At 41.1% G+C, this 13,054-nt stretch overlaps 1 protein-coding gene across 1 annotated transcript; it reads left to right on the top strand.

Moving 5' to 3' along the window:
- The first annotated feature begins 205 nt into the window (after window positions 1-205).
- Window positions 206-2,240, top strand: LAS (GRAS family transcription factor). Its single transcript, XM_089427706.1, has one exon. The coding sequence runs from the start codon at window positions 636-638 to the stop codon at window positions 1,992-1,994; it is 1,359 nt and encodes a 452-aa protein (XP_089283832.1). The 5' UTR covers window positions 206-635; the 3' UTR covers window positions 1,995-2,240.
- The last annotated feature ends 10,814 nt before the right edge of the window (window positions 2,241-13,054 follow it).

The following is a 13,054-nucleotide window of genomic DNA, read 5'->3' as shown; positions in this document are numbered from 1 at the left end:
TTAAGCACGGTCGGTATCAGAACCGGATGATGATGGATGAATGAATAGGTATAATATATGGGTAATTTGGTGAAGGCAATGGTGTTGCAGTGGCCGGCTGCTGTATAAAAGTACTGATCAGCGCATGGCGAGTGAGAGGAGGGTTGCGTTTTCGTTGCAATTTACGACTGACATCAAGGCCCCCCCCGGTTGTTTACTGGTTTATTTGTAGGATTCTGCGTGTTTTCTTGCACAGATTTTCTTGTGAAGGCGCGGTCGCGGGTGCGGGCGGGCGCCTTGTTCTTTCGCCATTAAAGATTGCGTAAAGGAGTGAGGGTGCGGCCGGGATGGAGGGCTGCACGGAAAAGCGAACCAAGAGTGGTCGTATCCAGAAAAGCTGGAAGTACAGCGGAGGGGTCCAGATTGGATAACCTTGAGCGGGATCTCTGGGTCTTTTGGATTACACAGTGAGGGGGAAGGGGGGCGGCACGGTACTTGGCAGGCTCACAGATCATGTCCCCTCGCAAGCGCATTGTCAAAGCGGTTAGCAATAAGACGTATAATATTTACGAGGGTAGAGAAGGAGGCCGCCGTGATCGAGTCCGCCTTGTGGTCCGGTTGGGGTTGGGATTTATAGACCGAGACGAAGAATACAAATGCAGCGGCAGCAACAATCGGAGCAACAGAAACTGCAGGAACGTTATAGGCAAGAAAATAAAAAGGGTCAGGGTCAGGGGCAGAGTTTTTACAATATATTCTACAACAGCCTGCAGCTATATGCGACGGCTTTGTCTTTCAATGAAATGCTCGGCTCCTCGGATTCTCACGATGAAGAAGAAGAGTCCGAGCGGCCCGAGAGGTCCGAGAGGTCCGAGCAGATGGGCGTCATCGACACGGGCGTCACCGAATCCAGTGCGGCGCATTTAAGAAATCTCTTGACAGAATGCGCGGAGTTCGTTGCTCAATGTGAATGGCAGCGAGCCGACCGGATGATCTCTATTCTCTCGACTCGGGGTTCGCCACGGGGTGACTCGACAGAACGCCTCGTTGCCCAATTCACCCGCGCACTCAGACACCGCTCCGATCTCGCCCTCGCCCGCCGGCCACCGCCGGACGGAGCAACTGAACGGGAGCTCGAGTCGGCGTATCTTTGTTTGAACCAGGTGACGCCCTTCATCCGCTTCGCGCATCTGACGGCGAACCAGGCAATACTCGAGGCGCTGGACACCGACTCACCTTCGATTCATGTCGTCGACATCAATATAATGCAGGGCGTGCAGTGGCCTCCCTTCATGCAAGCCCTGGCCGAGCGCCCGGGCGGTCCGCCGAGTCACATCCGGCTCACCGGCGCCGGAGCCGACGCCGAAGCGCTGCGCAAGACCGGGCGACGGCTCGAACGATTCGCGCACACTCTCGGCCTGCGATTCGAATTCAACCCCTGGATCGTCGACGATGACATCAGCTCCCTCGCAATCTCCACCCGCCCGGGTGAGTCTCTCGCAATCAACTGCGTTCTCCACCTCCATGAACTCCTTGACGAAGCCCACAACGAGAGGCTCAAGAACTTTCTCGTCCGAATCCGGTCACTGGAGCCGAAGGTCGTTGCTCTGGCAGAACGTGAAGCAGACCACAACCGCCCCACTTTCACAGACCGTTTCGTCGAAGCTCTGAACCATTACTCCATCCTCTTCGATTCCCTAGAAGCCACACTGCCCCCGAAGAGCCAGGAGCGTCTCGACGTTGAGCAGGTCTGGTTCGGCCGAGAGATTACCAACATCGTGGCCTTGGAAGGACACGGCAGGAACGAACGCCACCAGAAATTCGAACGCTGGAGCGAACTAATGAATGAGTGCGGCTTCACCAGCCTGCCTCTGAGTGAATTCGCTCTTTCTCAGGCTCGGCTTCTTCTCAGACTCCATTATCCCTCCGAAGGATATCAGCTCCACACGCAAAATAAAGCCGCCTTTCTCGGATGGCAAAACTCGCCTCTTTTCTCCGTCTCTTCCTGGCATTAACACACCCATCCCAAGATTCCAAATTCATATTATTATTACATATATTATGTATAGACCACAATAACAAAACTTCTGCAAAAAATTGCAAATGCATGCCTGGAGCTCTTGGCGTGCAGTTTTTGAATTGCAGTAACGGCTCTCTAATTTTTAAATATTAAACTCTCGCCCTGAATATGTTTATATTAGTCTTGAAATGCTTCTGCCATTTTCAGGGCCACAGCGGAATATATGTTTATAATTTATGCATCCAAGTTCCCCGATGATAATTTTATGTTTTGTTCCATGTTCCATTTCTTTCAACGCTTGATTAAATTATATGGAGTACCTGCATTTAGTGCGCATGTGAAAGATTTTTTAAAGCACGCTTGCTGGTAAATTAATTTCTTCCAATATTTGCATTGGATACTGTTGTTGGGTAATATTCATTTTAATCACAAAACTAGTAATTTGTCTGTATATAGTCATTATGATGGATGGCACTAGGGAAGGATACTTCAACTTAATTTCAATTGAATTTAAATTTACCACTGGCCTTTTGACAGTACCAGTAAAGTGGCCATTCAAGTGAAAAGTGAAGGATTCATTGGTGCTGAATTTTTCCTTAACAGACATTCATGAGTAGACTAGCAATTGGCCATTGGCCATTGCATTGAATGATTCATCAGGGATTGATTTTCTTTCTAGATATTCATGAGTAAAGTGATTATTGGCCATTCAAGTGTCAGTGAAGGATTCTGTGGTGCTGAATTTTTCCTTGACAGACATTCATGAGTAGAGTGGCAATTGGTCATTGGCCATTGCATTGAAGGATTCATTAGGGATGGTTTTTCTTTCTAGATATGCATGAGTAAAGTGACCATTGGCCATTCAAGTGACAGTGAAGGATTCATTGGTGCTGAATTTTTCCTTGACAGACATTCATGAGTAGACTGGCAATTGGCCATTGGCCATTGCATTGAAGGATTCATTAGGGATGCATTTTCTTTCTAGATATTCATGAGTAAAGTGACCATTGGCCATTCAAAGTGAAAATGAAAGATTCCTTAGTGCTGAATTTTCTTCGACAGGCCTTCAATATCGTCTGCATTCTACATTTTAGAAAGATTAATTATGAAATATATCCAAGTAATATTTTTTTCCTTGTTATGCATTTGTTTTGCATATTGTATGCCACAATATTCAACAATGTGAATAAAATTTTCTTAAAAGGATTCCCTAGTGCTGAATTTTCCTTGACAGGCGTTCAATCTCCTTGACATGCCCTTGACAGGCCTTCAATCTCCTTGACATGCCCTCGATCTCTTCTGTATTCTACATTTTAGAAAGATTGATAATGAAATAAACCCAAGTAATATTTTTTTCTTTGTTATGTATTTGTTTGGCATACTGTATGCCATAGCATTCAACAATGTGAATAAAATCTTCCTGAAATTGCAAGAACAATGTGAAGAAAATCTTCTTGAAATTGATACTTGCAAGTGCACGGTATGGATGCTGGAATTTGGCTTTTATTATGTGCATCAAGTCAAAGTTTACAGTGACATTTTGGATTAGAGTGTTGTTTTCTGGTATAATTTGACTTCTGCGTTCAACCTATGGATGTTTGCAAGTGTATTTTAAGCTATTTTTTTCAATTGATAGGAATATGTAGGTGCATGACAGATATTGATGGGATTAATCAACTGTCTTTTTAATTGTGTTTCCTTCATTATCATTTGTATTTTTAAATTTCATGGAAGATTTTCTAGATCCTGTCAACTTTGTCATTTCTTATTCAAGTCAATGTTTAGTGCAATCAGTTACTTTTCCATGGATTCAGAAGTAATGGCGAATCCTATGTCTATGCCATGAATAGTGAATAAACATCTGTGAAATTGGGAGAGTTTGTGAAACTGAGAGAGGGTAGTTGTTTCTTTGTAATATATTCTAAAAGGAGGTTATTTAAACAAAGAAGACATTATGGATAGATATGACAAATTATTTTAAATTCATAGTATCAATTTTAGAAATCGATAACCATGAGAAGCTGTGCACATATTTATTTATTATCCAGATTTCAATAGTGATAAATCTAAAAATAATGTTATATAACATTTAATCTTCTTTTTAAAAATATTCTTCGATAAAGATGGCTTTCCTTTTTTATTAATAACTGACCATGTAAACAAATTATTGGTCTAGAGTGCATGCTTACAAGGGGGACAAATTATTGGTCCATAGAGCATGCATTTAATTGTCAATCTTGAGAGTGTATTAAAGCACCTCTGTGTCAGTGTGTTTTGCTGGCTAAGGAATCTGAGCATTTATAACAATGCAGGTTTATAAATAAATATATAGTAACAGTAAGCATATAATTGAATATTTTCTTTGTTATATTTTTCCAACTAAAGAATTAAAATTTAAAAATTTTCTAATCATCTTTATTTTTTCATTAAATAATGAGAGAAGAAAAAATGTTTTTGCTGGAAGTTTGATGAAATATTATTTCTAATTAATTTTGGTTATATTATTTATATTTCTTTTAAATATTAAAGTTATTCTTAAGTATGGAAAGGATATTCATTTTTTTGTGTGGATAGGTTGAGTTTTTTTTATGTGCTAATCTAATGAAGTTAAGAAACATGTTAGATCCAATGAAGTTAAGAAACATAGGTTCCATATCTGGATCTATGTGAAGATAATGAGCACAAAATTCTTGAGAAAGCATGGAACAATGTAATTTTTGTAATTTAAAAAAATGAAATTACCAATTTTCCCTCTGCCAACAAAACTAAGAAAATTAAAGAATCATTCATGTTGAATATATCTTTTTTTAAATATAAATGTAGTCCTACGATGCTATTTTCAAAGGGAAAGAAACAGTGAATGAACACCTCTTTCTCAAAAGAAGATAAATGTAGCCCTAAGATACTATTGTCTAAGGAAAATGCATCTCCAACTGAAACCTCTTTCTACAAGAAAGAAGTCTCTTTAAATAGAGTGAGAGTCTCTCTTTTAAAAGGATGAAGCCTCTTTAGAGAGGTCGAGTGGAGACCTCTTTCTTAAATGGAAGAAGATTATTTCTATAGGTTGATGCATACCTCTTTTTTAAATAGGATGGGTGGATACCTATTTTTTAAATGGAAGAAGATTTTTTTTTAGAGAAAAGAAGAGGAAGTATTTTTGAGAAAATAGAGGATATTATTAGAGATTGTGTATATTAAGGAGTAGCATTTTAATGTTTTTGTTAGAGTTTTTTTTTCATTACATATTTGTTTTTTGAACCCAAATTTAATTGATAAATTATTTTTCTCCCATTTTTTAGTGTGGAGTGTTATTGGAAGTAAAAAGGTATGGAAATGAGTAAGTAGTCATTTGTAATACAAGTTTGTATTGGGGTTTGCAAAATGACATAGAAAGAAATCCATTTTAATTGAGGAATAAGTGGAAAAGAGCAATGCCAAAAACAAAGATTGCTATAAATAAATTTCTAGGAAAGTTGAAATTCGATTAAAGATTAGATAAATATTAAGAAAAACAAAGATTATCATGGAGTAAACCTACCAATAATGATTAATTCCATGAAAATGATCATTAAGTCTATATTCTAATAGTGCAGTAAGAAAAAAATGGTGGATATAGGATTAAATGAAGATTTGCAACTAGAAGATATAATTGATTGTGTGCAAGAATTAGCACAATATTTTAACATTAACAGTATTACTTAGTTATCCAAAAATAATGATGTTGGCAGATATAACAATAAAATCTCATATGGGGTGGTTGAAACTAAGAAGAAGATCATGGAAAATGAATTAGTAAATAGAATGTGGTGGAATACGCTTAACATTTGAAAGTTATGTTCTTCCAATCATATTTTGATTAAACAAATTGTAAACTTGTAATAAAATGAATTTACTTATTTATTAATTTACTAATAGTGTATAAAACTACATATTAGGGTTGATATGAATGAAGGTAAAGAACAATGCTTATTGAGATGGTGAGTGATAATTTTTTTCATTGATTGAGTTGGTGTTGTAATCCCATCAAGATTCAACCTTTCAATCACATCATTCAATAGGTTCTTATGTTTTGATGAAATGGTTGGATCTTCTACATGAAAGGGAGATGATACTTCAAAAGGAGATTCTAGAGATTAACTTCCCCTATTCAATATGTGAATTTCATTATCATATTCATGATATATTTTTACACTGGTAAATCTATCAAGATGATCAAGATGTCAGTTAGTCAATAGTCCTTTCATTCTTAGTGGATTCAAGAAAAATAATCTCCCTAAAAGGAATGGACTTTTTCCTTAACCCATTGTAAAGATAATATTCCTTGGTGGTATTTGCGTACCCTAAGAAGATGAAATTTTGAGTCCTTACACATAGTTTGTTTCTTCGCTAAGGAAATAAGGCATAATAGGTGGAACCAAAAGCCTTGTTATGCCTCACTTAAGGAATGTGATGATACCACATTTCATAAGGAGTCTTGTTCTTGAGAGCATGATATGGACTTATGTTTTCTAAGTACACTACACTCATAATTGCATCAGCTAAAAACATCAAATTCATATTCTTGAAAAATTGCATTGAGTGTACCATATTCAAGAGTGTCTTGTTCATTCTTTCTCCTACACTACTCTACTAAGGATTATATGGACTAATGGTTTAATTATTTATCCAAAGGATACATAGCTTTCAAATTCATTCTCAGCATATTCCTCTCCATTATTAGTACAAAGAGTGCCAATACAAGATTTTGCTTCATTTTCAATCCATATAAGAAAACATTTAAATATTTCAAATGCTTGAGATTTATGTTTCAATAAATAAATCCAACACATCCTAGTGTAGTCATCAATAAAATTGATGATATATATATTACCAAAAACATATGCAATAGCCATGGGGCAACAAAAATTAGACTATGTCAACTCAAGCTTTCTGTAACTTCTCAAAGAAAAATCATAAAAGGGATACTTGTTATCCTTAACAAGGATATGTGCATCACATTGCTTCAAAGTACTTAAGATGGTAGGGAAATTATAAGCACCATTTTTTTTTCAACATATGAATAATATCATAACTAATGAGCCAATGCATAACATGCCACTAGAGACTAGATGACAATGTACCTCTTCATGGTGACAGAGGTACACAACTTTTTTTTGCGCATGTGGAGTTCCCCTTTAGCATCAACAATTCCTCATCCTCCCATCCTATCATGACATCTATGTTGTTATAAGTCCTCCTAATTAAAACTTTCAATCAAACATGTGAATAGAAAGGCCTTGTTGTTGACCGCACACAAGAAACAACAAATTCATCCATAACTTATGAAGATAGAGAATATCATGCAAAAGAAAAGCTAGGAATTTAAGTAATTTGATCTTGATGATGTCAATTCCTATAAATTTCAGTCTAGATCTATTTACAAAGTATATTTCACCTTGTACATTTCCATTAAATTGTTCAAAGAAGTATCTAGAAAGTTATGTAGTGGGGTGAATGCATGAAGCTCAGTTACACTTTTTGGCAAGCACACGGGATGGGAGCAAGGAAGAGCATCTCAATCGAACAATATTTTAGCTCTTGATCAAGCTCCTATGTAACCGTGTGTTGACGGTGTTAGACCCACCAACATGTCAAGGGATCTCCCCAATAAGAAGTCCCAATTAGACCTCAGACCATTTGGTGTAGGAGTCCCAACAGTAGGTCGTATGGTAATGCCTTGACTGTGATTTTTCATAGAGGTAAGTAAGATAACTCTGTTGGTAGCAAGGGTGTGACAACTACAATGAGCCAAGGAAGGTGCATGAGAGGTTCTAACACATGGGGTTTGAGATGAGTGTGCCCCTTGGAAACCTGTGATAGCACGCAATATAGAAGGGAACACACGAGCAAAGATACATCACAACATGGAAGGCAAGTTAGCAAGCAATCCAAAGTGATGGTTAAACCAACATCACATTTCAGAGAGATTCATACATACATACATAGTTATACATGCATGCGTAAGAAAACCAATACATATATCATTTAGAGTAAATGAGATAGCATAGAATACACTACAACATATGCATGAAACGTACTAGCTCTTGTTATATTAAGAAGTGTAAGTTCTAGTCATACAATACATCCATGTCCAACCACTAGTTCCGATAGCGGAACTTTACAGCCATAACCACCTGCTCCTCCAAAGAGATGTACTAGCTCTGCGTAGTGGAGAAGCCAAGGCTCGTTACAGTACTATCCAAGTTCTCTCCAAGATAGTCTTATCGGAGCTTGGCTGACCAAAATCCTATACAATGTGTTATGAGGGACTATTTATAGCAAAGGGTGGGGTGATCCTTGACATTCCCCTTTGTGACAGTTCAACTACCCTCATGACTCTTCATCTACTCTATGACTATTACATCCAACTATTGACACTTGACTTACACTTGACATGACGTTACATTACAATGCACATGTACCCATGTGAGACAAAATGGCTTGAGCAAGCCATGCTAGACATCACTCTGACTTAGACAACCATGGAAGTCCAACTCCTCAACATCCTCGTGATGATCAACAGTAACATACTGATGCCAAGATCGGTAGTCCTTGATGGTGCCCATTTGCTCTAAGGTGACATATTTCTGGAACCTGACTCTTGCCTCCATAGCATCCGGGTACACTGCTCGAGCTTCTCTGTCCAACTCTTTTGTAAGCATGCGCATCATTGTCTTCAATGCGGTTGGGCCAACAACATACTTTTTCATGATGTCTACACTAATGGGCAAGTCTGGGCTAGTAGCAATGCACATCAACTCGTAGAAGTACGAGTCAAGCTCTAGTTGGACCTGTGCCTTTGTCTTTGCCTGGGTGAGAGTCCCGATAGATGGGATCACATGTGTGCACACCAAAACATCCATACTCTTGAACACACATGCATGTGAAGCTTGTATACTAGTAATGAGCTGCAGGAGCTCTTCATAGTTTAGGATCTCACTTTGGATACATGCCTTCAGCTCGACCATACTTGCCTTCATCATCTTAGGAAAGTGAAGCGGGGCTCCCTTGTATCTCATCATCCATGCTTGCATGTAATCAATAGCAACATGCAAGTTCATCAATATTTGTGCTCTTCTAGCACATCGTTGCTACCATCTGTTGAGATGGATGACTGCCTTATGCACGGTGCCAAACTTGGAGTACAATGCTCACATAACTGTGTCAAGGGACAATGCTTCATATAGTATTGCCTTCTTCAGTTCATCTCAGGTGGACACTATCACCAACTCTCCTTCTTGCTTGGCCGTCTATAGTTCCTTATCCATTCGCTCATTTTCAACTATCAAAAAGTGAACACTTGAGCTAGTGGCTTCGGCATACACTCTAGTTGCATCGTCCAAGGTTGCTGGATGTTTGTACATGTCAGACACGATCACTCATTCCTCAACTTGTGCAGGAGATGTATGATCATCCAGAGTCGACACTCTACGAGACTGCACAACTCTATGTTGAGACTCATCGAATGAGATGTTGTGCATCTCTTCTTCTTACCAATCTTCGAGAATCTTTTTCCTCCTCAGTCACTTGAGACTTGCTCATCATCTCGATGCGGTGAAGCAGGTAAGTCGACCTCTTGGTGGTGAGGCATAAGGTCAATGTCCTATTCCAATTCCCATTGCTCCATATCTATATCCAACTGTTGAAGTGCTTTTTCTATCTCATGAGTAAAGTCCTGCTCCTGCAATGGTTCACCCTGTTTGCCTGATGCCAGCTGTTTTGATGAATCCACTACCTGTACAGGCGTTGTTTCATCTGTTTGCACATGTTGCGCCCCCTACTGTACCTATTGTTGTTGTGCTTCCCTCTCCTGTTTGCACAGCTCTTGTTCCTTCTGGAGTTTCTCCTTCAGCTCATGCAACTCCTTCTCTGCTTCCTCCATTATTCTCTTCTCCCTCTGCCTTTGTGCGATTCTCTTGTCACATTGTTTCCTCTTCGCCTCTATAGCCAAAGCTGCTTTCTCTACCAATGGGTCTGCTTGGAACTTGCAACTTTTCTCTTCCTCCATGCAATCGACAATCTTCCTCTTGCCCTTGTCGCGTACTGGTATGTGTTGGCTTGTTGGGGCACTATTTTGTTGGTCGTACAAGCGCGCAACATTTCCTCGGCTACGACTATTCCTACTGCGAGCCTAGTCGAGAGAGTACCAACCTGAGGAGTGCACACCTGCAACTCCTGAATCTGTGCCCGAAGGGCCCCCAACACAATCTGATTCTCCTTTGCAAATTTCCAGAGGGCCTCTATGGTGACATCGCGCACCGTCTCTCCTATATCATGTAGATCCTCCTCGGTAAGGGTGATCGGGTCGATAGACATCTTAGACGCTTTTACCTTCTTACGCAACCCCATCTGCTCTCTTGGGAATTAGCGCTTCAATTGTGTCGATGCTGTCTATGGGTCCGTGCCACCCTCCTCTATCTCTATTTCCATCTCTTGCTCCTGCTCAGGCAAAGGTGACTTCGGGCCCTTGCACTCCATTGCTGCTTCCTTTTGTGCTTCCGTTATGGCCTTCTGTTGTTCTGTTGCTGTTTGCGCAATGTCCCGTGCCTCTTGCGCCTTTGCTACTGCTACTTCTTTTCTTCTCTTCTCCGCCAACTGTACCATGTGCAGTTTTGCCTCCTCCTCCTTTCTTTGTGCCGTAGACTTTTCCACCGCAGAGATGTTTGGAGCGCGCCATTCCGGTGGCCACGTCTCAAGTATGTCAAAGATCACATCATCTGTGGCCATATATGGCAGTTCGTTCCACTTCTTTGTAGGGTCCTTGCGTGCCCTGAGGTAGATGTGATGAAAGTCTACTTTAAACTCTGCAAAACTTTGTAAGCTGTTGTAGACAGTGGGTGATAACCACGGCTTGCGGTTAATCCCCATCCTGATGTTCATCTCCATAAACACCCAGAATATTTTACTATCGCGAATGCGGTGTGCGTCTTCAGTAGCCCACAACGAAGCATACTTCACAGCCTCTAGGAGATCCCTTGCAATTTTGGGGAACTAGCTGTCCTCAGGCAATTCCCCAGCCACTAGCACTATGGACAGTAGAAGCCATGCATAGTGGAAGGTTTTCCTTATTCCTATGCCTCGCGGCAATTCTCCAGGAACTCCTTGCACAAGAATTCAGACCAGTTAAACTGGACCCCCTCCACGCATTGCTCGGAAAGTGCAAACACTAGCGCGGGCACCTCATCCACGCGACACTTCCACATCACCTTTCTTGCCAGTATCTGAGTCGCAACTATGATTGCCTTGTTGTTGACAATGGAGATTGCATAGCCCCTTTTTTTCTTCTCCAGCTTGTATTTATTTTTCATGGCCTCCACGATGGCCAAATCACTTCTTTTACCCTCTGAAATGTCTGCAGGATCTTCTCCTTTACACGAGAGTTGGGTAATTTGATGGATCAGGTGGTTCATGATGGGGACGGGCTCCTCCAGCCACAAACACCCATCATGCACCAGGCAGAGCAGCTGCCTGATGACGAAGATAGTTACTGGGGCGTGATGGTAATGCGGCACCTAGAGCAGGTTCAACAACCCTGCCTTTTCGACCCCACGCAACCATTTGCACAGCTCCAACTCTATAACTCCTACCGTGGTGTGTTTCTTTGGCTTCATGAGGTGTGCGGTTGCCAAGTGAGGGAATTTCTCGTGGTCAACGAGATCCCAGTCTTTGAACTTTAAGCTCAGCAACCTTCCCAAGTGCGCTCCTTTGAAAATGATATCATCAGGTAATAGCGGAGTCTACAAAGGGCTTTTACTGTCATCCAGGTCCTTGGGCACTTTTTCCTTCCCCTTCTGCAGAGGGACATATGCAGGCAGCTTGGTTAGAGGGACCGCACCCTCGGTTTCTTCCTCCATGCCCTCATCCTCATCCTCTTCGATTATCATATCCTAAAATTCTTCTTCCTCCTCATCGGTCTCCAGGTTAACTGCTTTCCCTTTTTCCTCCATTGTTAATCTAGTTCACAACGGGTTTTGAGGGGACACACGCACTGAAATCATGGGCTGTTTTTCTTTCTTTGGTCTCGATGTGCATCGTGATTTAGGGATTTTTGCAACAATCTCGTCGCTCTCAAGGGCATCTTTTATGGTCATGGCTTGCGCGGGTTCTTCGGCGGTCATTTCTGTGATTTCCTTGGCTTCTTCAGACGCTGCCATCTTGTTCATCCAAAAATCTCTCAACTTTTCAATCAGGTGCTCAAACAATGCTCTCCACAGTGAAAAATTGTGATGAAGATAATTTTGTTGCCAATAGGAGGAGTATATATCATAATTCACTGGTTGTAATAATCAGGTAGGTCCCTTACTTCTGTTGATACGTAGCACAATGATCTTGTCATCATGTTACAGTTCAGCGTGGTTACCTCGTGTAACCGGTTTTTCCATTGATCTATTTATTCATCCGAATCCGACGTATAGGAGCTTTCGCGCTCCCATGAGATTCGTCCATCCACGGTGGGATTTACCCAGTCTTGCTCTCATGCGGTTATCTTGTAGATGCAGTCTAAGTCATCGTCACTTTCATAGTTGCACACTGGCTCAGTGTAGCGTGATCCCTCAATAGGGTCCAAAGGTATCACTATGTGTAGAGACTTCTTCTCAAAAATCATCTTGTGCTTTTTCAGGTTAATCACCCCATTCATGTCAATGGCCCAATCGATTCCTAAGAGCGTGGGGTAGGGATTGTTGTCATCGACAATCTCTATCACCTCAAAGTGGGCTAGCGCACTCGCTCCTTCAATATCCACTGTGATTCCCTGCAATCACCCCAAGGGTATTATCTTTTGTTGGTTCACCATGCGTAGCTAAATAGGAGACCACTACAACGTAGGCCTCCCCATGTGCTCCCATGTTTGCTTTGGCAGAATGTTCGCGTCTAATCCTAGATCCAAAATTACTTGGTCCATCTCATATTCGCCAATCTACGCAGTTAGCCTCATTTCTCTTCCTATTCTTGCCTTGTGTTTTCCAATCTTCCGGACCACATGTGGTTCTCCTAGTGCAGTCCCAACACATCTAT

The sequence above is a fragment of the Pinus tabuliformis genome, chromosome 4_2, assembly GCF_031772625.1.
Source record: "Pinus tabuliformis cultivar Carrire ecotype Pingquan chromosome 4_2, CPIR1, whole genome shotgun sequence".
Classification (NCBI taxonomy): Eukaryota; Viridiplantae; Streptophyta; class Pinopsida; order Pinales; family Pinaceae; genus Pinus; species Pinus tabuliformis.
This window is presented reverse-complemented; position numbering and strand designations above follow the sequence as displayed.

Excerpts from the sequence above, each read along its gene's own strand:
- LAS (XM_089427706.1), top strand. The coding sequence starts at position 636 with ATGCAGCGGCAGCAACAATCGGAGCAACAGAAACTGCAGGAACGTTAT.